Raw genomic sequence first — 25898 nt, forward strand, 5'->3', positions numbered from 1 at the left:
TAGTTCTGAATGCTCTTCAAAAAGGAGCTACACAGAGTACTTTTTGCCTGTCCTACACACATGCTATTAAATCACACAGAGTCCTCTGAAGCATCTTATTAAAGAGCGTTTTAGAATGGGAAACATAATCCAAGGCCTGATCACATGCAAGAACTAGACCCCTGAATTGCTCAGATGTCAGTGATGACCACAAATATCTTTGCTGAGTACAAAGATGGGAGTATTGGCCAATAATGTCCATCTCCTGAAGATGTGGATCTGATCAGTATTAGGATTATTATAGAATGCGTACCATTCCCATGCTAGTTTTCTCTCTAATAAACTGCTTCAGAGGATTCTGAGAGATCAATAGCATGTGTGTAGGACAGATAGGGCAGGGCTCAAGTTAGAAAAATGAGCATGGAAAGAAAAGTTCCTCATGGTCAAGCAAAAATACTTTTATATCTGCACCAGGCAGTATTGAATTTAGGGCAACTCCATTGTGTGAAACCTTCCAGAAACAGAAAACTCAGGAAAGCATTTGGAATCTAGTAATTACGGTATTTTTGCTGCAAAATACATACTTGTTTCATCCACTACTGTTTTTCTGTCATTCCCAAGGCTGGACAATCTGGACAACAAATTACAATTTTCCATCTTGAGATCATTTATCAGTTTTGCTGTTGTTCCTGAATTTATCACAGCTTGGTTCTTTATTTTTTTTGTTCTTGTAGAATGTAGATGAAACAAAACAGAAAAAAGTACAAATTACTGTACTGACTTGAAGAAGTAAAGAATCCAAGTAAATACTGGGCTTTCAAATCTGATCTACAAAAATCTGGATAACTGCTATATGTCAACAAAGAGGGACCGTTTAAAACTACTAGATTTTTGCAGAGCAGGCATCACAACCAATTCCTGTGCCAAAGGATCTTCCAAAGATTTTGAAAGGTTGAGGAAGGCTGCTTGAAGTTGCTGCATTATGACAAACTGGCGTACAAAGTTGACCATCAAACTTGCGCTCATCTTAAGTGTATCTTTTGTAAACACTTCAAAACAAAATTCCATGGCAATTGATTGTCTCATCTCACATGGGACAAGAGGAAATGTTGTGGAGAGAACTCCTTGCTCTGATCCTACTCAGGATGATGTAGATTACTGGGGGGAGGATGCCAAAGGGTGAAGGGGGAAGACAGCAGAAAAGTCTACAAAGTTTTCAAAATTAAAATATTTGGGGCAGTGGTGGGATTCAAATATGTGAGCAACCGTTTCTCTGGGTGGATGCCGCTTCCGGAAGTCCATTCTAGGCCTGGGCAACAAAAACTTAGCTACTGGTTCTGCTGACGTGGTGCAAACTGGCTGAATCTCACCACTGATTTGGGGGCATTTTTCACAGTTACGATGAACAGGTATGTCCAAATCTTCAGATTCCTGAGAAAATATATCAATCTATTTTGTCTATCGTGCTTCTCTTGTTTTCCTTTTCACATCTTTAATTTGGCAATCATATATTTTGTGTTATTAGAAATAATCTGGCTTGGTATAATGAAGTAAATTAAAAATGGGTAATTCCTAACTCAGAAGAAAATCTTTTGAGTGACAACAGTAGAGCAGATTCTCTGCAAAATGGCATGTGGCATAAGTAACAGGTTTTGTTTTTTTTCTTTTCAATCATGTCCAATTCTCAGAGACTGCCTTGACAAGTCCCTGTAGTTTTCTTGGCAATATTTTTCAGAAATGGTTTGTCATTGCCTCCTTCCTAGGACTGAGAGAGTGTGACTTTGTGTCTAAGGTGGAGCTAGAACAGGGGTTCTCAACCTTGGCAACTTTAAGACTTGTGAACTTCAACTCCCAGAATTCCTCAGCAAAGCTGGCTGAAGAATTCTGGGAGTTGAAGTCCACAAGTCTTAAAGTTGCCAAGGCTGGAGACCCCTGGGATAGAACGCATGGTCTCTCAGTTTTTAACCTGATGCCTTAATTCAGGAGTCTTCAAACTCGGCCCTTTTATGACTCATGGACTTCAACTCCCAGAATTCCTCAGCCAGGCTGGCTGAGGAATTCTGGGAGTTGAAGTCCATGAGTCATAAAAGGGCCGAGTTTGAAGACCTCTGCCTTCACTACTATGCTAAACTAACTGTCAAATAACACTTTATCAATAGTTAATTCCTTGTCTCAAACTGGATTCTAATCCAACCCTTCATTTTACAGAATGCGAAATCAGTCTACCTTTCAGCATACCGCAAAGTTGACAGTGTCTCATCATAGCAGATGTCTGCTGGACTGATTGCTGCAATCTAGAAATATGTAAATATATTAAATGCAAATACATTTTTACGGCACATATTTTATTTGTTATTGTTATGAATGTTACCCACAGAATAGAAATTGCTAACTGGCGGTGTCATGGCTACCCCCAGAGAAAAGTTACCCAATCTGTATTTGTGGAAAAGACACAGATTGAAATATTGGACCACTATGGAAACAGAAGCCAAAATCTTTAATAGCAAACATTTTATGTAAATAAAAAAAAGGCAAGCAAACTTTCTAAGCAAACTTAATATTTTGTGACTTTAGCACTTTTCATTGTCCCCAAGCTCTAATTCAACCTTGGAACTGCAAGAACCCAGATCACAGCATAGTTAGTTTTTTATTTTTTATTTTTTGCAGAGCTTTGAAGTGAGGTAGACATTCATTTACAGTAGCTCATATGATTTGAAAGCAAACAAATGTACACTTGCTTTGCACTATTCTAATGCAAAGTGGCTAAAACTAAGGGGGGGGGAGGAGCTTCAAAAGAAGCCCTGCACTGTAAGCTAATAGAGAGCCTCTTCTAACCACAGAGTCTCTCCACCCAAATGAGTACACACACACAATCAGGAGCTGCACTTGGTGGAAAATCTCCCTGGCTAGATTGCTTCATCTTCAGCACGTGGAGAAGAAGGAGAAGAGACAGAGGCCAGCTTGCTGATTGATTTTCCCATAGCAAACTGGGAGTAAGAATCACTGAACTAATGGGACTTCTCTAAAGTAAGCAGACATGCATTTCATTGGAACGGTATTTCACTGTATTTGTAACCCAAGGCAAAAGTCTCTACTGATTTGTTTAGCAGTTCAGTATTTCAAGAATCATATGCACACCACAGCATAGCAAGAGTAAACTGGTTTAAAAGAGCCACCCCAGCCTACCAATAAATGGTGCCTAATTATGTGAGCATCGGAGGCATTGGAATCAATAGGAGTTACTGCAGAGTAAGAGTGCATTTGTTTATGCATTTTGATGATTGGCAATCAGTCTCCCAAGAAAGTCCTAAGAAGCCAGTGAAAAATTAAAATAAGGTAAGGTTGGCTTGAGTTCCTTGTTGACTCCCCCAGGAGTTCTGGCATTTTATTCTGTTAAACGTTTTAGCCTTGGTTTTGTTTCCAGATGCATGTGCTTATATTGCTACTTCCGAGAAAAGCATAAACGAATTGTAGAAGGGGCAGTCCAAATAGAATGCTTTGCAGCTGTATATTGCTTCTTGTGTGAGACCATTGTGTATATTCGTTCTTGTGTGTTGCCACTATCGTGCACCATTATGCTTTCAGAGAACAAGCAGGTCCCTTTTTTCTTGACTTTTTAAATTTGGACATTAGATAATGGTTTGGGCTTTCATATAGTGGCGGGGGAAATAATTTTACAAGTGGTGCCTTATTTTACAGGCAATTACTTTTAATCAGTAATCACTAAATTAATAAATGTCAACTATTACATGGTTCTGCCTTGTGTGGCCTTTGGGCTCTGGCTATCAAATTAATTCTAAACACGTGCAAGCATACAGAGGTGCTTGTTACAGTATATCAATCATGTTGTGGGAAAAATAGGAGGAAGATGTAGTGGATATGTTATTTGTAAAAGTAATAAAGGTGGTATACAGAAAAATAATACTTTGCTATGAGGGAAAAGTCAACTTTCGGTATTATTTAAGTAGGGCTTTGCAATCCTAACTGATTTAAGGAAGCTGGGCAGCATATAGAAATGTTGTATATATGAATATGTGCATGTATATATGGAGATGGGAGAAATTGTAAATTCAGGGTCATCTTCCTTCTGGCTAGTTATACCCCATATTTTTTGTTTTCATATCTGATATTATGTTTTAATGAGCTACTTTAGTGAGTAGAGTGTTGGAACAATAAAACAATGTAGATAAGGCAGCTGAGTTTGAAAAACTAATAGCCAATTCTGGCTAGTACTACAGGTAGCAGCAAATGGCATGGCTGGGAAGTAAAACAACAAAATTCACAAAGGCAGCAACTCAAGCGTTTTTTGCACTGTTGCTAACTAAAACTGTGTGGATGCTGTCATGGAGTCAGCAGGAAACAAACGTGGTTTGAGGTGGGAAGAAAGGAGATGTCCCCACTCCACACACACACACATGTTCAACACCCACAGGACAGAGAATGTGGAATAATGTATTACCATTATAGTTCTACTGTTTCCTCCCAACGCAGATTGCAAAAGTTTGGTAAGAACTGAATCTCTGTATGGGATGTGCAACACTTTCTTTCCCATGGATGCTTCAGCCAGAGCACTAAAAGGAAAATGGAAAAAAGCAATCAGAGTTTTTTGTAAAAAAAAAATGCAATTGAAGATCAATCCTCAGCTTTTTTATTCAGAAACATGCCTCACAGCATTCAAGGTGTCATAGGCCAAACCAAGTGTTTTTGTACAATACCCATTGACATTCGCTGGGCATATGAGTAGTGAGGCATTATCTGATTGAAAAATATTGTACTCCGATTTAAGCTTACCCTTTAGAGCAGGGGTGTCCAACCTTGGCAATTTTAAGTCTTGTGGATGTCAACTCCCAGAATTCCCCAGCCAGCATGGAATTCTGGGAGTTGAAATCTACAAATCTTAAAGTTGCCAAGGTTGGATACCCTAACTTTAGAATTTTTTTTTCAACAAATAGAAAAAGAAGCAGCAGCAGAAGGATTATGGATGGGAGAGGACAATGTCTGGACTCCCTCCACTCCTTGCTCTCCACTGAAGCTAAGCGACAGAAACACCGAAAGCTAAACGGAATAGAATATTTCTAAGTGACCATATAAAGAAGCAGGTGAGAGCAGATGGTGTACAGGAAAGCTTAACAAGCCTGGCTGTAAATAAATATTCAGATTAATAGTCTTAGTAGTAAGTTTAAAATATTGTCAGGGCTTTTTTCCTCATAGAACGCCCAGAACGGAGTTCCGGCACCTTTTTTGGATGGAACCTTGTAGAGTAGGCAAAGCGGGTTGTATGAGGTGTGTGTGAGTTCTGGCACCTTTTTTTTTTTTTTTTTTTAGAAAAACACTGAATATTGTTATAATGTAACTCAAAAGAAATGAGCAAAAAATGCAGAAGTTACCTTGCAGGAGTAATATGTTCTTGAATTGTATTGGTGAAATAAGGATTAAAGTAATGCTAACCTGCTGGCTAGGGAGTGAAGTTTTTAACACTACCTGAACTTTTAAAACATAGATTAGTATTTTTACATTAATATTATATTATTATATTATCATTTAAGAGGTAAAGTTATACTTCTGTGTTGTAATGTTCAAGACATGGGGTTCATCCTCACATCTATTAATCACAGGAAATATTAACCATTTTTAGAGGAGATAAACTGATGATATAACTTTTAAGACCTCTCCAGGCCACCATGGGTGCAACTTAAATGCATATTTATTCAATTTTAAAGTTTTTCCTCTTCTCCCAACACAACTCTGACTGAATGATGTGCAATGCTTTGTTGACAAAATTGGTGAAACACGATCAAGGACTGGGATGTGCCCAATCCCTGTTCGCTGCTATAGACATGTCCCCTTCACTCTGGTTGTGGCTACTCCCCTCCTTGGCTTGGGCTGCCAAAGAAGCCAGATACCTAACTTTTGCATATTTGTTTGCCTGTATCACACCTATTCTTGGAAGGCACTGTGGAATTACACAAGCTCCTCTTTTGAAGGGCACTAAATCTAGTTTTAAAACAAAGAAGTGATGTTTTGTTTACTTAAACTGAGAAGTAGAACTGGGTTTTACCAGCATTTTGTTGCTGGTTTTGTCTCAAATGCAGGTTTTCTGCTGCTTCTACCAAAAAGGGTTTCATATAGTCAGTTTTTCTATTTGTTTTTAATAGTGTGCTATTGTGCCTACTCAATGCATATACTCCAGAATAGCATTGTGTGTACTCTTGGGTGTTGTTGGCTGCAGCCATTTACTGCCAACACTACTATTCCATTGTAGCAATTATTGATTTGGGATACATGGAGGCTAGTGAGAAATTTGCAAAAGTTGTGATACCTTTTTAGCCCATGTGAAAGGTCACACCATGGTTTTAAGCAAGGAAATTCTAATGCCTCTTGCATCCCTCTACTACCCTCTGTGATGTGTCACTTGGGCTATTTCTGTCTATGCTTTTCTTGAAGATCATTAATTCCATGTCTCCAAAATAATTTAGGGACGTATTGCACATATGGTGGCAGGATCTTAGAAGAAATCAGAAAAGAGCTTGCAGGAAAATTCCCCATGATTCAGCGTGCCCCCCTCATCTCATGTACAAAAGAATACAAGACATGTTAAGCAGTTTTTTTTCCAGAAGAACACTAGATCCATAGCCTGAGTGATAGGTAAGTTGCACAGAGGAATGATGCTGCAAGTGACTTATCATTTAGGTAATTTAAAAAGTGGCTAAGGCTGTGCCCATACTATCACAGGCTGATAGTGATTGTTGGTTGCTTTCCCTACCAGGTGATTCTGGATTGGCAACAAAAAATGCAGCCAGGGGAATCCAATGATTGCAGCCCTTATGTAGTTTTGCCTTAAAACTGGACATCATCAGTCACCAGCATTGTGAGAGGAAAAGAGTGACAAGGCAGCAGAGTTTGTGTCAGCATACTCTTTATTGGAAGGATTAGTATTAATGCACCAATTAATAGGGCCAATTCATAGGTCAGTTTACTACATAGGTTTTGTACCTGATCACATTCCCCAAGGTGGTTAAACTCAGATTTACACGTGTTCCTTCTTTCAGTCTATCGCCTTCTGATCCTGAGGACTTTTGCCTTTCACTCCCTGCCAAATCCACTAGATTTATAATGGACTGTTTTGTGATTTCATCTTTCAGAAAAATCTGCAGGGAATAATATTGAGAAAAGAAGGTCAATTGGCAGAGATCACCAGGTATTTCAGAAATGCCTTCTCTTATTGTTATTACTGTAAGAGATGTTGCTGGCAGGTTGTACTCAGTTTATTCCTCAAAATACACCACAGGGTGATATTACAGAAGATTAAATATAAATGAAAATAAGAATTGTACACATCTACAACAAAAAGTAATGACTGGGGTCATATAATAGGCTAAATGGGCTACAGTGATGGTTGGATAATTTGTGGTTCGACATGTTGTGGGAACCCAGCCATTATTATGTGAACATAGTAATAGTATATCATTAATTTGGATTTAGGGTTTAGAATGCAGCTTATGTGGTTCAACTCACCATTCAGACCACCACTTGCAAATTTAACATAGACATACACAAACCCATACTACAGGTCAAATTTCCATGGGTTAAGAAAACAGTCTTTGAAAATACATACATTTTTCATGGACTTTTAGAACAGGTAACTGTTTTCTCAAAATAGCTGCAATTATCTGGAATCGGAAACTCCACCTAGTAGATTCAGGTCTTATTTGTTGCGTATGTGTGCTATATTTGGTTGTTGCCTGCAACTGTGGCTTTCCTATACCTGTTTAAAATGAATGGTGATGACCATATGGGACCTGCTGCTGGTGGTATTCATGCTGGTTGAAGCTGTGGTCCTTATTTTGGTGCCTTGCTCCATGAGTCTCTCAATTTGAGCATAACTGTCACAAGGCACCAGTTTCAAACTATCCACATAGAAGCCTTGCTGCTGGTCTTCTCTAACTTTGAGTCCACCATACCTTTTGGTTTTCGACAGCAAATCTATTACCTGGAAGGGCAGATAAAGTTTATTTTAAAAAGAGAAAAAAGATAGGCTGCCATTTCAGTAGAGAAGGGAATTCTTAAAATTTAAAAATGTATTTGTAAGAGAACAGGGTTGATTAAATGAAATTACAGAGAAATGTAAAACATGTCTTAACATTTTCAGTAGTTATAAGGCCCATTTATTTTCTTCTGTTGGGTGCACATGTCTGTGCAGCAATGTTCAAGTCAGCATCCCCAACTTGGTATTTTTCAGATATACTGGAATTCCAACCCTCTTTGATTCTCCCTATGGGAATTTTAAGACAGCTTAAAGATATATAAATCTAATTGTGAGGGTTTTCTAATGTTTATGTTGTTTTAAACATGCAAAATAAATGACCAGTAGCAATGGTTCCGTTGGTTTGGTTCATATAATTGTTTTAATTACATATAAGGGACTCTAAAATAGTAGCACTTGAAGAAAGAAAGTTGGAACATTGTTCTTGATTGTGCGAAAGAACGTATAAATTTCCCAAAAATATTTTTCCTAGTAAACATATGCTGAAATGCATGAGCATATTCATATTCAGTAAGCTGGTAAGTAATCAGTTTTAACTATGCTTGCTGCATTGAGTTGGAATTTTGGGGGAGCTTCTTTCCTTCCTTTGTGTTCCCTCTGTTTCCTCTTTCCCAACTCCTTTTCACAATCTGCAGGGTTGAGTTCACTGGTTTTGCAAGGGAAGTTCTCGTAAAACCTTCCTTGTTTTGAAGATTGCCCATATACTTAGCTATGCTAGTGTCTCAAGATTGGCACAAGACTTACTCAGCTCTGTGTGGTTAAGGGTGCCTTCTTTTTATTTTTCTACAATATCTGAAGGGAATTAACCTGAGAAGGCTAAGACTGATGCTAAGACAGTCGAGCTGGATAGAAGAAGGATGTCAGGAGGTTCACTTTGACTGGGAACAACCTATTGAGATTATCCTTTATTGAAGAATTCTGGAAGAAGAGGCTTGCTAGGGAATTTTTAAAACCATTTCCCCACTTTATAATGGCCATGTTAACTAGCTCTTACAAAAAATATTTCCAAACAGCTGCAGAATTGCCTAGAATTTCAGAATATTTTTTTTTCCGTGAAAACTGTTGCATTGACAGGTTAGCCATTGAGGACTGAGATGAGTTTCGAGATCAGTAACTTTGGTATAAGCATCAATCTTGTTTCAGAATTGTTATAAAGATCCTCTGCAGGAAACTCAGATTCTTAGTGTCTACCACAGGGCTTTTCAACCTTTTCACCCATTGTACCACTTTTAGGATATGGCAATATTCGAGTATCACCAGTCACCTAGCAAGGTGTCAAAAACTTGATGACCAAAAAAAAAAAAAAAGGAAAAAAGTGATAAAGTGCAGGTAGTCCTTGACTTACAACAGTTCGCTTAATGACTGTTCAAAGTTACAATGGCACTGAAAAAAGTGCCCCCCAAGCCACAGCCGAGCAAGACACCTGCCTGCCCTCCTAGCGGTGCTCTTCCTCCTGTTCGAGATTTTCATTGTAGTGAGCATTTCTGTTGGGGATTGGCAGTGGGGGTGGGGTGGGGGGGGTGTTTGGTTTTTATATCACCTTTCTGCTGGGTGGTTGCAGCAGGTTTTGGTCACTTCACATGACCCTGGGACACTGTAACCATCATAAATATGAATCAGTTGCCAAGCATCTGAATGTAAATCACAAGACCCTGGAGATGCTGCAACATTCCAGCTGATCGGCACTTCTTCTGGGCTCAGAAGTGTCAGGATCAGCGCCGAGCTTCAGCTGGAGCCTGTCATTGATCCTAGTGCTTCTACTGAGCTCTGACAGCCCCGAAGAAGCGCCGGTCAGCTGGAAAGTGGCCCTGATCCTAGTGCTTCCGCTGAGCCCTGACAGCTCTGCAGCTCCAGCCATCTCTCGCTCAGGCTTGTGTGGTGCTGCCATCGGTTTAGCTCATTCCCCTCCCCCGTTACCACTTTTCTATGATGGTCGCGTACCACTTGCCAGGTGCCAATGTACCACAGGTGGTACCCATACCACTGGTTGAAAAGCCCTGGTCTACCAATGCTGTTTCCCATAAGAAGCTATTGAAATATATCACAAAAAGAAAAAGGAAAAAAGCTAAGTGTCATCTAATATAATTACCTGTTCGTTGTAAATTTCCAGCATACTAAATGTAATCTATAAAGGGAAAAATGAAAAAGATACTGCAAGATAAATTATTAGTTCCATTATTAAGTATTTAATTAGAGTTAGAAATATGCAACTGTATATGCTATAGAGTTCTGCATTATTGTATATACCTAGCTTGCAGTTGTATTTTATCTGAGTTCCCTCTTTCTTGGAAAGTAGCTGTTTAAACATAAGATTTAAAACATTTCAGTGTATTATCTACACACACACATACACACACACACACACACACACTATACTCATCCAAAAGCTGTCACCACATAGATTTTTTTTTATTACGAATGCCTGTCTGAAAAAAAATACTTGTATAGCAAAGGGTGCAGTCAAATTACCCATAATTTCCTCTTCAAATGAAAGACACTTTTTCTTAGAAAGTCAAAAATGGATCCCTTTTGATACAATAGAAAGTAATGGGATGATCTGAAATATTTTTATATATACAATTTTCACAATAAAGAAACCTTGTTCTTTGTCCCTCAAAAAATCTTGTAATTTCTGACTACATTTTTATATCTTATTCTGATTATGTGTGATCAATATTAGCAATTATATAGTTTTTTTCCTGTGATAATTTGTCCCCAACCGATTCCTTCAGGTCTTCCAGCGGCGCAGTTTCTTAATACCTTGTGATTTCACGTCGATTTATGATAAAAATAAATCAGTATCTCAATATACATAAATATTTTTGTAAACTGCTCATAGGTCAACTAAGTTGCAATGCCTGAACTTTTGAACATACCTGATATTGTTTGTTTGTGTCTTGATTTTGAATTGTTTTAAACAGTTCTTCACATATGACTGGAATTATGCCTCTGTTTGCACCATGGCCTATCATTGAATAGCTCTTCCCTGAGCCGGTCTGACCATAAGCCAGAAGAGTGGCATTGTAACCTTGCCAAGCATTGTCCAGAATTCCCTCACCAAGGTCATGAAAAATGTCCCTCTATAATGATAGAACATTCAGTTTTATTAGATTTAATTAAACTGCACAAATGATAGTGATGTTAAGGGGCGTTGTCTTACCTGAACGCCTTTTCTCAGCATGATGATGGAGAATCCACTAGTGGGTTGTCTTAATCTTCCTGCCCCAATAAGACTAAGTCTGGAAAGTTGCCATGCCTCTGCTGTGCAAAAAAACCCCCCAGTTTGCGACGAAGGCAAAGCACAGACATTAGTCCGACGTGTGTGCTCATCCTATACAGAACCTATAATCAAACGGATACTAAAATGAGAGGGTGTGGATTCTCCATCATCATGCAGAGAAAAGGCGTTCAGGTAAGACAACGCCCCTTCTCCAGCATGATTGGATGGAGAATCCACTAGTGAGACATACCAAAGCCCTGTTGTCCCTAAGGGGGGGGGAAGAAGTTTGGACCTGAGTTCCACTGGTAGATACCACTTGCTGTAGCACCCTCCATCCGAATGAAGCATCCTACGAGGCAAATTTGTCAATCCTATAATGCTTGACAAACGAGGATGGTGAAAACCATGTTGCCGCCCTGCAGATCTCCCTGATAGATGCCTGGGTATCCCAGGCCGCCGATGTAGCCGCACTGCGGGTGGAATGGGCAGTGATGCGACCGGGGATGGTCAGTGATTGGGACTGATAGGCTTGAGAAATGCAAGCCCGGATCCACCTGCCTACAATCGATGAGGAAACCTTCTGACCAGTGGGTGAGGGCTGAAAGGAAATTAACAGTGCCTCGGATTTACGGAAGGCAGAAGTCCTCTTTATGTAACGCCGCAGGGTCCTGTGAACATCCAGAGTATGTTTCTCTAGATCGTGAGTCGAGTTAGGGCAGAAGTTAGGAAGCACTACCTCCTGGGACCTATGGTACAAGGAATTAACCTTGGGAACAAAGGAAGGGTCCAGACGTAGAGTCACCCTGTCTGTATGAAAAAGGCACAGGTCCTCTCTGATGGAGAGGGTGGCCAGCTCTGAAATTTGCCTGGCCAATGTGACCGCTACAAGGAAGGCCACTTTCTTGGATAACAATTTCAGTGAACATGCAATGGGCTCAAAGGGTGACAATGTGAGGGCTTGTAAGACCAGGGGTAAGTCCCAGGAGGGGTAACGGCAGACCACCGGAGGCCTGGTGTTGGTAGCCCCTTTTATAAAGGAATGCACAGTGGGTTGTTGCGCCAAGGGGGCGGAATTATCACACACGATCACCATGGAGAGTGCTGAAACCTGTCTACGGATGGTGTTTGGTGATAACCCTTTGTCCAACCCATCCCTCAGGAATTCCAGGGCAATTGGAATAGTGATGTCCGAAAGAACTACTTTGTGATCTGAACACCAGGCAAAGAAACTCCTCCATGTGACATCGTAAATCCTATTTGTGAAGGGACGTCTGGATCGCTGGATCATTGCTATCACCCTCGATGAATATGAGCCTCTGGTCAAGGCCCGCCATTCAAATCCCAGGCGGTTAGTTGGAGCCACTGGGGATCCGGATGCTGAAGTACTCCCTGGCTGTGGCCAGTGTGACCCAAGGGAATCCTCCATGGTTGAGAGATGGAAGGCTCCACCAGGTCGGCGAACCACGGACACCTCGGCCAGTGTGGGGCAATCAGGATGACCTCCACCTGTTTGTGTAGGAGCTTGCGGATTACCGCCGGGATCAGAGGAAGGGGAGGAAAGGCGTACAACAGCTCCCTGGGCCAGGGGCTGTGGAGGGCATCCGTTCCCTCTGCTCCCCGAGATGGGAACCTGGAAAAAAACCTTGGGAGTTGAGAGTTGGTTGGAGAGGCAAAAAGGTCTAACACTGGATGGTCAAACCTGCCCGCGATCTTCCTGAACAAATCGGGTTCCAGATGCCATTCGGAGTGGTCCACTGTGACCCTGCTCAAGGAGTCTGCCTGTTGATTTGCCTCCCCAGAGATGTGTTCCGCTCTGATGGAGGACAGATTGTTTTCCGCCCAGGTCCCCAACAACTGGGCCTTTTCCATAAGAGGCCGGGATCTGGTTCCCCCTTGTCTATTCACATGAGCCTTTGCAGCAATATTGTCTGTGAGCCCTAGGACATGTTGCCCTGCCACCCTGCTGCTGTATACCCTGAGCTCCAATCAGTTTATATTGTTCTGTAAGTCTGTCTGGGACCACCGGCCCTGAGCCAATTCTGAGTGAAGGTGTGCTCCCCAGCCAAAGAGGCTGGCGTCTGTTGTCAGAGTAATCCTGACTGGTTCTTTGAACAGGGGGCCCTTTGCCATTGCTAGGGAGGCCCACCATTGGAGGGAATTCAGTGCCTGATGCAGAACTCAAATCTTCCAGTTGGAATTGCTGATGCGTAGTTTCTGGAACAGAAGCAAGACCCACTGTAACTCCCTGGTGTGAAGGCATGCCCAAGGTACAATTGCTATACAGGACACCATCTTCCCCAGGAGTTGAGACAACAATGCCAGGGAGACCACCCGTTCCCTCCATACCCGTAGAACCAGTACCCGTATGCTGTCCCATCAGTCCTGTGACAGAGAGACTGTGCAAGTGTTTGTGTTGATGACTGCCCCCAAATGGAGGAGACGGGTTGACAGGATTGTCTGGCTTTTCTGAAAATTGACAGAAAATCCATGAGTCTGGAGGGTTTTGATAGTGCGGACTAGGTCCGACTGAGCCTGCTGGTAGGATAGAGATTGTATTAATATATCGCCAGATAGCACTGGACACGGATTGGAATTTGTCTCAGGTGGGCTGCCAGTACTGCCAATATCTTTGTGAACACCCGGGGGCCGAGGAGAGACCAAATGGAAGGGCTCTGCATTGGTAATGCTGTTGGGCATAGCAGAATCTGAGGAACTTGTGATGCCCAGGGAGGATGGGTATGTGTAAATATGCCTCGGTTAAGTCTATTGACGTCAGGAAGTCCCCTTTCCTGATTCTGGCTAGGATTGACTGGAATGACTGCATCTTGAATTTCTGGTAAGTTAGGTAATAATTGAGGTTCTTTAAGTCCAAAATTGCCCTCCAGCCCCCCGAGGTCTTTGGAACAACAAAAAGATTGGAATAAAAACCCCGCCCCTTCTGATCCTCCGGGACAGGTTCTATAGCCCTTATCTGTGATAAATGTGAAATGGCCTCTGACATGAGTTCTGCTTTGCTTGTGTTCCTGGGGGTGGGGCAAGACCGGAAATGTTCCGGAGGACTGGACCAGAATTCCAGAGCTAGGCCGTGAGTGACGGTGTTTAACATCCAAGAGTCTGTGGTAGTGCCCTCCCATACGTTGGCGTAGAGGGACAGTCGACCACCTATGGGTGAAATATCTATGGAGTCACTTGGATCTTCTGAAAGGACAGCCTCCTGATCCTCGAAAGGGTCACTTGCCCTGGAACTGTTCTTGTCCCTGGCTGTGGAATGGTCCTGCTGACGGCCTGGTCTCTGGTACGAGAGGTTTGAGGCCAGTCCCAATTTGAAGCTGGCTGGAAGGACTGCCTGTGAAAATAATGGTGTGAAGTGCCACTGCCTGATCATCTATCTCCTTTCCTATTCATGTTTATCATGATCTTACATTTGTCCTTGCTTTCTACGAGGTAAGGATTGAGGACCTCACCCAAAAGATGTTCCCCATTATAAGGCTCAGTAGCCAAACACCACTTGGCCTTCAGGTCCGTACGCCAGTTCTTGAGCCATAGACGTCTGCGTGCTGAGATGTCTGCTGCTATGGCCCATGAGGAATACCTGGCAACATGGAGTGAAGCGTCAGCCATGTACTGTGATGTGGCCACCAACTTACCCAGGTTCTTATGGGCACGAGCCTGGTCAGGGGGCACCAGGTCCTAGAGCTCATGCAGCCACATGATGGAGGCCTGGGCGAAGGCCAGGGATGTAGATGCCTTGACCGCCCAAGCTGAAGCCTGGTGGGATCTGAGAAGGGCAGATTCAAATTTCTTGTCCTCTGCTTTGAGCGCTTCTGCCATGTCCCCTGGAATAGTGGAATTAGAAAATAGAGAGTTTAATGGTTCGTCTATCAGGGGAACCTTCAACAAGGATGCGAAGGAGGGAGCCACATTGAATAAAGTTCTCTCCGAGACCCCTGGAGTGGAAAGAGATCCCAGCTTCGCCCACTGCTTCTGCACAGTATTGCGGAAGAAGGGGGGCAGGGAATATGCTTCTGCGTTACCACCGGCTCAGAATACAGTGGGTTCGGGTCCTGAGATGTAGAAGGAGTCGGCTGAGTCTCCTTTTCCAGAGCAATATTAGCTGAGGAACATGCCTTGAGCAGCAGCGAGCCAAACAAGGATTGGTCAAACAGGCCTGTGAGAGGTGTCAGGTCCAGGGGAGAGACGTCTTCATCATCTGACAGGATCAGTCCAGAAGGATTGCAATCTTCAGGATCCGATTCCGAAGAAGCCTCCTGAAGAAACGACAGAGCCTCAGCCTGATGTAATGGCCGTGAAAATGCTGCAGGAACCTGTTGGGACCGCTGACCCACTGAGACCATAAACTGAGCGAAGGCCTGAGCCATCATGGCCTGGAATTGATCAGGCCACGCTGCCCGTGGCTCAGAGGAACGGAGGCCTGCTGCGGTGGGTGTAAAGGTAGCCTGCGCCCCTGGTTATGGCGTGCCTGGAGTGGTAACCCTCTGTGATTCTAGACCCTGGTTAAGTACGATGGGTTCTAGATGCACGGCCTCCTTGGAGGTGACCAAGCCCCTGGGGCTAGGTTAGAGGGGACTATCTGGGATTCAAATAGTGACGTCATAGTTGGAGAAGACTTGTTAATCTCCGTTTCTGTTGTTTTTGAGGTCTTTCTATTGGGCTGGGCCCTGGCCTTTGCCTTCAATGCCTCCATTGTGGAGACTCTGTTTCTTCCTGGCGGGGGAGTCGGGAATGCCCTGGGCTTGAGGACTGGAATTATCAGTCATCCTATTAGGAGACCAGAAATGTTCAATTACTATCCTGTGCCCAAATGGACCTTAAAGGCCCCAACAAATTTCCCTCTAGTCCAGTGGCTGATAGCGTTTGCCGCTATCCTAAGTCATCAGAGGTGACTCAGTGTCCCCAATGATATTAGAGACCGTTGACCGGTCCCCTCCCTCCAGGCTATAGGATCCTGTAGAGGAATTCATCTGCTGGGGGGGGGGAGTGGGAGGCAAGTTCTCAGGCAATGTGGCCCTATTGGGCTGGATTGCACTCTCCCAAAATCAACTGGAGGGATGGGGGGGGGAACCAATCCACAGGCAATGCGTCCCTATTGGGGCTGGATTGCCTCCTCAGAACCCACTACAATGGGAGCCATTAGTCTGCCATAGAATTGTAAAGGGAATGGCCCCCGCAGCTGCCATCCAATTATGCAAATTGAGCCCTGTGGGCTTTCAAAATGGCAGCCATCCAACTGTGCAAATCGAGCCATGTGGGCGTTCAAAATGGCGGCCGTCCAATTATGTAAATTGAGCCATGTGGGCGTCAAAATGGCTGCTGCGTGTTTTTAGAATTTGGATGCTTGAGCAAGCCCCAGCTGGCATGATGTTTTCGGCGCTGCTACGAGCTGTTGAAAAGGCCGAGAGAAGGGAAAAAGGCAAGCCTGCGTCAGCCCAAGAATTATACAGCTTTCCCCTAGCACTTGTCAGAGACGGACAACGGTTGCTGAGGTAATTTGCCTCCAGCTGCGGTTTGCTCCGTTGAAGCGAGGGGAAGATCGGAGGCCTCTAAGGCTCTTTCCAACCCGGCACCGATCAGCTGCTTCAAATCGGTTCATCAGGAAGCTAGCCCTCCCTGATTGTCGGCAGGCAGAGCCTGCAGCGACCCCTAAAATTGGGAAGGGGACCACCCTCAGCCCCAATCCCTACGATCTCTGTAAACTAAATCCAAATTATCCAGTATAGGTTTTTGTAATAATTATTGTGAAATAAATTAAGAAAGGAAAATCCACTAGGGATGATACAACCTGCTGCTAATCCTGGAAGGGAGCACAAAACACGTGTCTGATGAGCAAGAGACTAAGTCGTAAACTGGGGGGTTCTTGCACAGCAGAGGCGTGGCAACTTTCCAGACTTAGTCTTATTGGAGCAGGAAAATTAAGACAATCCACTAGTGGATTCTCCATCCAATCATGCTGGAGAATTGGGTAATCACAACCAATGGTAAAACCTGATCTGGTGATACCTATAAATGTGTGATACCTACAAATGTATGATTAGACATTCAAGAAAAATACTTCCAGTTAAAGAAATTCTAGCATGCCCAAACAAAGATAACTTCTTGAGAGTGGAGATGTGGGCACCTTCCCCCCCTCCTCGTATTAGCTTTTAGGTCCCATGGGGCTCTGGGTGGCTTCCCAAAAATGCCTCCAGAGCCATCATTAAGATACTGTCTCGTCCCTTTAACTCTGATAGTATTGATAGCACTGACTAAGGAAAAGATGAATGAAAAATGTATAACGAAATACAAAGTTCACATCACCAATCACGTATTTTTTCAGATAAGCAGAGGAGAGAATAAGGGCAGCTGGTCTTGTTGTACCAAGGATCTCAGTTATCCTCAAACTTCCATATTAAAGTCTAAATTGCACAGCTATGCTCTCTAGGGAGTGAGGACTTTGAACATGTTAAACCTGGCAGTCCAAGAAAAGAATGTTAACAAGACTTGAATTGGAAAACTCATATTAATTTTTATTCAGATTAGACTGCATCTAATACCCACCTATTGTATTCCTCCTAGAATTGGCTGGTTTACCTCTTAGGTCAACCAAGGAGGAACTCATCTAGGAAATGAGAAATCTGAAGTTGGATCCTACACTTCCCTGTTTCTGTTTCTGTAGTTGTTGGGAAAACTCAGCTTTAGGAAGCTTTGATAAGAAAATGGTAGGAGCCGTGAAGAACCAAAATCCACCTGCCTCCACATCCCCAACCTGAAAAATATACTTAAACCAGTTTGAGAGTTGAACTAAATTTAATTTTTCCTCTCATGGTTAGAGAGGGAGAGGGTTTTTGATTAAAATCATGAAATATAAAAATGATTGCAATCACTTGCCTTTGTACTAAAATTTTGCTGTGACTGGGCATGTGGACTGTCAGGCTTACCCACTGGTTGGTCTGTGCAGTCTATTTTTGTCATCACAGCTAATGGTGGAACAAATATTTACACTTTTTTCCTCAATGGAAAATATTAGAAAGTATTTTTTACCTGCCCAGCGTATCTGCTGTTCAATCCAGATGAAACAAGTTGGCCATCTTTGTCCTTTAAAAATCCACTGTGCGACCAATATGCAAGGTCAAAAGTAAAGGACTTTACATGACTTGGATTTTTAGGATCATGTATGCTTGTTGTGCTGGAATTCATAGAAATCACACACCTGCTGCCTGCATCTTTCTCTCTCTGTTGAAGTTATAGTCAGTTTAAATCTATTAAAATTCAAATTGCTAACTTGATCTTTTTTCAGCTTAGACTATAGCATATATTTGCATTTTGTAAGAAGCTGATTAATTTTTTAAAATATAATTTTTATTAAGAACTTTAAATGCAATAGTAAAAACCAGTACAAACTAAGAGAGGTCCCTGGTTAAATGGGATGAAGTTTCCAATCTTAAATGGAAATTTCTATAGGTGCATTGTCTTCTATTGCTTTTAGAATAAGAACAACTACAGCAGTAAAACATGCTTTTAATGCTCTCCTCACATATATGGGAATAGTCTCTAAACTTGAAATCCTTGCTAGCATCCATGGAACTTCGGGGTTTGCCAGCTGAACAGGTAGTCAAAACCCATTTTTTAAATGTCTCATTAAATACCATCCATTATTTTACTTTATTTATTTTAAAATTTTTGTTACGAATAAATGGGCAATTAAAATTAGACTATTGTACTCAGCCTCAAGTGCCTAACACATTCCCAAGGCAGAACACATTTGCAAATTTAATTGAATCACTTACTGTATCAAACACCGATAAAATTTGGGCAAAAATGCCTGAAAAGTGATTGAAGCTAGGCCTAGTACCACCAGCAAGGGATAATCTAGTTAACTTGGTTAGTATAAACATCATGACCAAGTTTTGCTTTGTCTCCCCATGTAACACATTAATTTCTGAGTGCTGATGCCATTATCAGACCAAAGTTTCTACTCAAGTGGCCCATTTTTGCCTGTTCATCTCTTTTCTCTCCAATACAAATAACCCAATGACTTAAAAACAATAGAGTGCACAAAATGAACAACTAACCTGGTTGAAAGGTCTGACACGTACTGCCACTTTCACACTGTCCGAGTTTGGCATCTTTAAACTCTTCAAGGAATCAAAACATACCATGCAAGCATCAATTATATCTGGGACACTGCTTGGATAAAATAATTTTAAAAATGGTCTGGAGCACAATAACCAGGCTCTTTTCTACCTAATACATTATTGATATATTCACTTGTCACCTGTCACCTGACTGATAAATTATTTCTAAGAGAAGCTCCATTAGATTAGATGAGGTTGACTGCTACTGTGTATTGTTCTCCAAATATACATTTGAATGTTTGGCAAACTTATGTAAAAAATTTTATTTAAATTATTTATGTATTATTTTTCTCTTAAACTATAATTTAGATTCAGCCTCTTTACATCTTTTTTGTTTTGCAATGATAGGTCAAATACTATGGAAGAGTATTTCCAGACAAATTTTATTTTAGCAAAATTGTGGTAACATTTCCCTAGTAACCACAAAATCTATAAAACATGCATCATCTCAAAATATCAAATTTGAACTAAATTTAAGTAGATGAAATCCCTGAAATGCTGTCCCTTGTTGAATAGTTGTGACAATATAAATACCTTGAATGTTAAGAACCTTCTGCAGATGCATCGAGTTAAGAAAAAAAAACCCAAACATTTGAGGTGAGATTTTGTTTTCTAAATCAAAGAGCAGCTTTCCCAAGTTAAAACAAATACAAAAAAATATTGCACAGCTTCAGTACAATTGTTTACATTCTGACTTCTTCAATTAAATACATGTTGAATAAAGAGAATAAGGTTTTATTTATGGTGGATAACTCCTACTATTAATTCCCACGAGGTCAACATATTTTCTAAAAATTCCAAAAGTGTGAAATTTTAATTTTAAAAAAATTTATAAGATCAAACTTTTTTTAAAAAAAGAATGCTGGCCTCCCATCAGAGAGGCACCAACAGTGGAAAGTCGTAATTAAAATCCCCTTTTGAGTCATTTGCATTCTGCATCCATATTATTCTCTTCCAAAATGTAGTGGACAATAATCATCAAGTATACATTTTTATTTAACATTCCTAAAATATTTATTTACATATTATATAAATGTACGAAGTATATTATAAAATAGAAAACTGCATTGACTGAAGAAATCACACTCCATACGGAGTTACTTATTGAAGATTTGTAGTTCTCTGAAAATTTACAATAATTTATATAAATTATCTTCCAAATTAGATGATTTTTTCCCCTTAATATTCCAACAAATGTGATGACTTTACAAACACTGGTTTACATCGCACATTTTTAAAAGCAGTTATAGCATCTTCTTCCGTACAACTGGCTTTGGGTAGCTAGACAGTCTCTTCTCCTTCCTCCGCACAGTTTTTTGAACAGCCTTTTCTGTTTTGTCCACAGAATCTCCCTGCTTTCGTTTGGCTTCATCTGCAGGGGTGCCAAAGGGTGAAATGAACTTGATTTCCATTACTGGAGGTGACCAACTACTGTCTTTCCCTAAGATTCTGTAAGAAAAGAGAGCATTTCTTTAGCTAATTTAACTATATCTGAAAACACAGTAACAAAATTAAGATCAGAATTCACACTGCAGTAAGTAAAGATTAAATGTATCAATGTGACATCTTTCATACGCACTAATTTTGAAATATTTTTTTTTCATATATACTATTTTTGAAGCAGGATAGGAAGAATATTGATCTATGGTATTAGTGAAGTCTCCTGAGAATAAAGTGAAAAGCCAAGAAAAAATCTCTAGCAGCTAAAAAGAACATGATGGGACATAATCAGTTTTTGAAAAGAGCTATTTTAGAAAAGGAACATACTTGCTTGTTTTTGTTGCTTTTGACCTTGTAGCTCTGCTTTTTTTAATATTCGGCTTTTCTAAAGTCTCTACTGAAACAGCATGCTTTTCTTCTTTAACTGGTAATTCCTAAGGACAAATAATATTGAACAGGCAGTACAGGAAGACATTGTCTCTATCCCCCGGCATTTATAAGTTTACTTATAAGTTACTTTAAATTCAAAATAAGTAAATCCCATAAGCCTCTTAGTGATACAAGACCAACAAAATGAAAGATATTTTCCAACTATTAGTTGAAGATGATAATATGTTAGCAAATTGAAACATTATAAATAGTGCTTTGGAATTGTTGTCATATTTGAAAGTAAAAGTGAATATTAGAGGGCTAGGAACTAGACATCCAGTGAATGGCTTGCTATGGTAAAATGATACAATGAGCAAGTTAACAGAATTTAGTTATCAAGTTTCCCTACTATATAAGAAATATAAGAACATTTGAATACATACAGAAGAAATGATCAAATTACTTACCAGATCTTCCACAATCCTTGAAATACTGGACATCTGTTTTTTTCTGGATCTCAGAACAGGGGGTGAGAACACAAACTTAGAAGCCAAATCTGTATCTACACCTTTAAGTTGAACAGGTCTCACTGCTTTTTCACCTGAAAGTAAGAACCATAAACTGACTTTGGAAATAAACATTTGAGGCACACAATTTCAGGTATAATCCTGTAGTTTTTTTAAAAAAAGCTGCACAGCAGTTTATCATGTGAACCAACTACAAAGGTCCATACTTAATTAATATTCCTAGCTATCCCAGGATCTATTCAATGGAACAGAAAATCTGTAAACCCTGGACATTGTAATACTTTATAGCTGACTCTTGCATAGGTCCCATCTGAGCTGAAAACCAGAACTGATGGTATCTTATCACTATCAAGAGAAGTCTGGGCAGCAAATTAAGCCAAACTATATTTCCTAAGCAGAAAATTAATACATGGAAAAGTGATTATTTTCCCCCCAACTATCACTGATGCTTTGTAGGCGCTTAGAACTATTTCATATTTCAGAGAAATGTTAGGCTTCATGTTTTCTCAGTTTAACTTAGAAGCACTCTCCCTTCACCTTATCACCCTCCATCAGTTTATAAATAGAAGTTACTTCTCTCTTCATTCACCCCAAAAAATGAGGGCTGGTCAATGGAAAAAGACAACAAAACCTGAGACAAAAAATCAAGACATAAAGTCTCTTAAGTTCAATCCTTCCCTTTTTCTTAACACTGAATTTGGGGCATGTGGAGATTTTGATTAGAAGACAGCCTTGTAATACATTAAACTAATTCTTCTCTTCTATAGTCAATTTAGATGGTTTCCCTTCCCCCTCCACTCCAGAAGCATCACATCTGGAATTTGTTAATTGGGTGGCTCTATTTGGTCAATTTTTTCACCATTCCAGACTTAGTTTGAATCAGCACACTCCTTTGTTACCAGATGTTATGATGCTGACAAGAAAAAATCAAGACAACACACTTTTGTCCTTGGTGGAATAATCTTCATAGGTTTGTGTAATTTTTCTATTAGAATTCTGGATCTTTACCCTTTAGAAAATATATCATTGAACACAAGCACATTTTTATTCACTGCATATGCTTAAGAAGCAAATACAGGTAGTCCTCAATTTATGACCACAATTGAACCCAAAATTTATGTTGCAAAGTGAGAAATTGTTAAGTGAATTTTGCCCCATTTTACAGCTTTTCTTGCTACATTTGTTAAGTGAATCATTGCAGTTGTTAAATTAGTAACACGGTTATTAAGTGATTCTGGTTTCCCCATTGACTTTGCCTGTCAGAAAGGTGACCACATGACCCCGGGACACTGCAACTGTCACAAATGTAAGTCAGCTGTCAAGCATCCGAATGTAAATCACATGACCCTGGGAATGCTGCAACAGTCATAAGTGTGAAAAATGGTCATAGATCACTTTGTTCAGTGCTGTTGTAACTTTAAGCGGTCTCTATGAGCTGTTGTAAGTAGAGGACTGCCTGTACAAGTTTCTGTGAATTTCTTCTCCCCAAGTTCTTTTAGTCACACCATAAATTACTTTCCTGCAGGGCTGTATTTGGAAAAGGCACGATCCAGTCAGCAGAAAACATTTTTATGTGTATGCAACTGGTATCCTGCAGCACCCTTTCTAGACTTGGATCAACCCTCATGCAGAACAGACAATTTGATTATACTATACAGAATTTTTCTGAAGCAAAATTTCAAGTACCTTTAGTTTTTTCTGTGAGCTTAGTAAGAGGAGGAGAAAAAAAGAAGGTTTCATTTATATCCAGGGAAAGTGACTGTTTTACTTTCTTTGGGGTTAATCTTATCCTCTTAGTGCTACTAGCGTGGGGTGTCAAAGTTTCTTCTATTTCACCAAGCCTAAGCCTGGCCACATCTGTAGACTCTGATTCCACTTCATTGTCAGTTGCTAGCAGCAAATGTTCTTCCTCTCTACTTGTTTCTGAGACAGAAGGCAGTGCAGCCTTCTTTCTAGTTCTAGTTATCCTAGACCCCCTGTTTTCAGACTTCTTTTCTGATGCTGCTGCCTCACTTGGCCAGGCAATACATTCTTTTAGGTTAGACTTTCCTGTATCTGTTTTCTCTACACTTCGAGATATCGCTCTTGAGGATCTTCTCTTTGGGGTTTCCATTATAGACGTTTCTAGAGAAGGTAAACATCCTGAGGTTGTAGACAGACGTACAGCCCCACTCCTAGTATTTCGCCTATGGACTGAGGATGTAGCATCTGGAGGAGACAACAGAGACAAGTCCAGTTGTGATTCTGCCGAAACATTCAAAGAATTCTTTCTTGGTCTACCTCTTTTACGACGCACAGGTGGTGGTTCAGTAACACCACTCTCTCGATCCGAAACTGGTTCCGATGCACCTATTCTTTGTATTCTCTCCTGTTCCGATAGCTGTGATTCGTTTGGTTGCGTGTCATGTTTAAAAATGGTTTCTGATAGACTGGTCTTTCTGCTTCTACTCTTTCGAACTGGAGTAGCTAATGGTAGCTTCTCAGGTGCGGTTTCTGCCTGAGTCACTACTTTCAATACGTCATGCTTTTTTCTCCTTCCTCTTTTTGGCGATACAGACAGCTGCTTTCCTTGAGGTTCAACCTCCTGATCCGAAATTACATTTTCTGCAAGTTGCAAGGCGATAGCTTTTAGTTTTGTTGCACTTTTAGGAGTGACTGTCATTTGTATTGTATGATCAATAATAAACTGACTACTATTTTGATTTCCTACTACACTTCTTGTAATTCTAGGAGTCCTCTGGCGAGCAGAAGGAAGATCACTGCAGGGATGCCCATAACGTTTCGACACACTTTTCTTTGGTTTTCTAATTCCACTCCTTGCGGTAACAGTTGCCAAAAATGTCGGTGATACAGGATGAACATTTGCTGAGATTTCTAACTCATTCTTTGTTCCCTTCACATCTCTGATGGGAAAATCAGGAATTTGGAAAATCTGTTGTTCTTGAGGTCCTTCAGAATTATATGGTAGCTTTTCAGAAATGTCTGATGTCTTCGTTGCTCGCCTAGCACTTCTCCTTAGAGTAGGGGTTGCCAATATTGTTGCTTTATTTTTCTCTGTCAGTGATTGATCATTGCACGAGATATTTAGACTTTGGTTTGCCTGATCTGTTGAACTTATACCAGGCATCAAATTTTCAATTCTATTTAATTCTACATCATTGTGTGTTTCATGAACATTTTGAACAGGACCCTGGGATAAATTTAATACTTTCTTGCTTATGCTTTCATGAAGAGATTGTTCTAATATCTCAGCTGAAAATTCTTTACTTCTTGTATCTTTGATTACATCTAACAGATTTTCAGCAATAGCCATTTGAATTGGTTCAGGTACATAAGGTAGTACTTCGGCAGTATTCTGTGGTATCTCATTACTAGTTACCGTGGACACAGAATTTGTAGTTAGTTCTTGGTTGTTGCGTCTATCCTCTGATTCTGGGCTAGCTGGTTTCAGAGGAGAAGCGTGCAAACTAGTAGAATCTTCGTCATCGCCTTCTAATATTAAAGAAAAATTGTTGTGACACAGTTCTCCATCTCTTTCAGTAAATGAAGTTTCATCATCATCTTTTTCAAGTAATTCACATTCAATCTGTTGTTCTACACTGTCACAGTAATACTGAAATTTGAGATTGCTTGAGGAACCCAGTTCATTGTATGGGATTTCTTCTACTATAGCTTCTGAAACGTGCATCTCATGTTTTCCGTCTCCCGTCAGCTAAAATAGAAAGCACATACATTGAATTCCATTACACAGTATTTTTCAAGAAATATTTGAATAACCGTTCTTCAAAAATTTCAGATTTTCTGAAGTTACATTTCACTGGCTAATTCAGCAGTCCATGCACTGGTCTGCAAAGTAACCTCAGCAAAAATGTTCAAAAGGAAATGGCAGAAACTAGCTTTGCAAACCTATAGCTATTGCTTCCTATTTACAATGATCAGGAATGTGTTTTTTAATCATTCTATGCACATAAACCATGGTTATCTCTCTTTCTTTTCTGGTATTTTTTTTTTTTTTTTTGCATTTTATTGCAACAGGAACTGACTGACTTGACTGGCTTGTCGCCTGAGCCTGACGCCATGGATCGAGAGAGTGACTGGATTCACAATCTACTGGTTTCCAGCCTACTGCCTTAACGACAAGACCATACTGGCTCTCACCCATGGTTACTGTAGTATAGAAATGTTAT

General features: G+C 40.7%; 2 protein-coding genes across 2 annotated transcripts in view; both read right to left on the reverse strand.

Annotated features, from left to right (window-relative positions):
• LOC120300698 (kinesin-like protein KIF28P) overlaps positions 1 to 19476 on the reverse strand; it is a 36912-nt gene extending 17436 nt beyond the window's left edge. The window contains 9 exon segments of the mRNA XM_039327023.1: positions 564 to 706; positions 2158 to 2273; positions 4439 to 4550; positions 6973 to 7127; positions 7745 to 7969; positions 10113 to 10148; positions 10900 to 11103; positions 18282 to 18473; positions 19313 to 19476. Coding sequence (XP_039182957.1) covers positions 564 to 706; positions 2158 to 2273; positions 4439 to 4550; positions 6973 to 7127; positions 7745 to 7969; positions 10113 to 10148; positions 10900 to 11103; positions 18282 to 18473; positions 19313 to 19399 — 1270 coding nt within the window. The 5' untranslated portion in view covers positions 19400 to 19476.
• Positions 19477 to 19739: 263 nt separating this feature from the next.
• Positions 19740 to 25898, reverse strand: part of AHCTF1 (AT-hook containing transcription factor 1) — a 46912-nt gene continuing 40753 nt past the window's right edge. Inside the window, exons 33-36 of the mRNA XM_039326992.1 lie at positions 23398 to 25423; positions 21652 to 21785; positions 21143 to 21249; positions 19740 to 20824 (exon numbers count right to left, since the gene is read on the reverse strand). Coding sequence (XP_039182926.1) covers positions 20620 to 20824; positions 21143 to 21249; positions 21652 to 21785; positions 23398 to 25423 — 2472 coding nt within the window. The 3' untranslated portion in view covers positions 19740 to 20619. The remainder of the gene's footprint in view (positions 20825 to 21142; positions 21250 to 21651; positions 21786 to 23397; positions 25424 to 25898) is intronic.

The sequence above is a fragment of the Crotalus tigris genome, unplaced genomic scaffold (genome assembly GCF_016545835.1).
Source record: "Crotalus tigris isolate CLP2741 ecotype Arizona unplaced genomic scaffold, ASM1654583v1 scf7180000024349.2157984, whole genome shotgun sequence".
Lineage (NCBI taxonomy): Eukaryota > Metazoa > Chordata > Lepidosauria > Squamata > Viperidae > Crotalus > Crotalus tigris.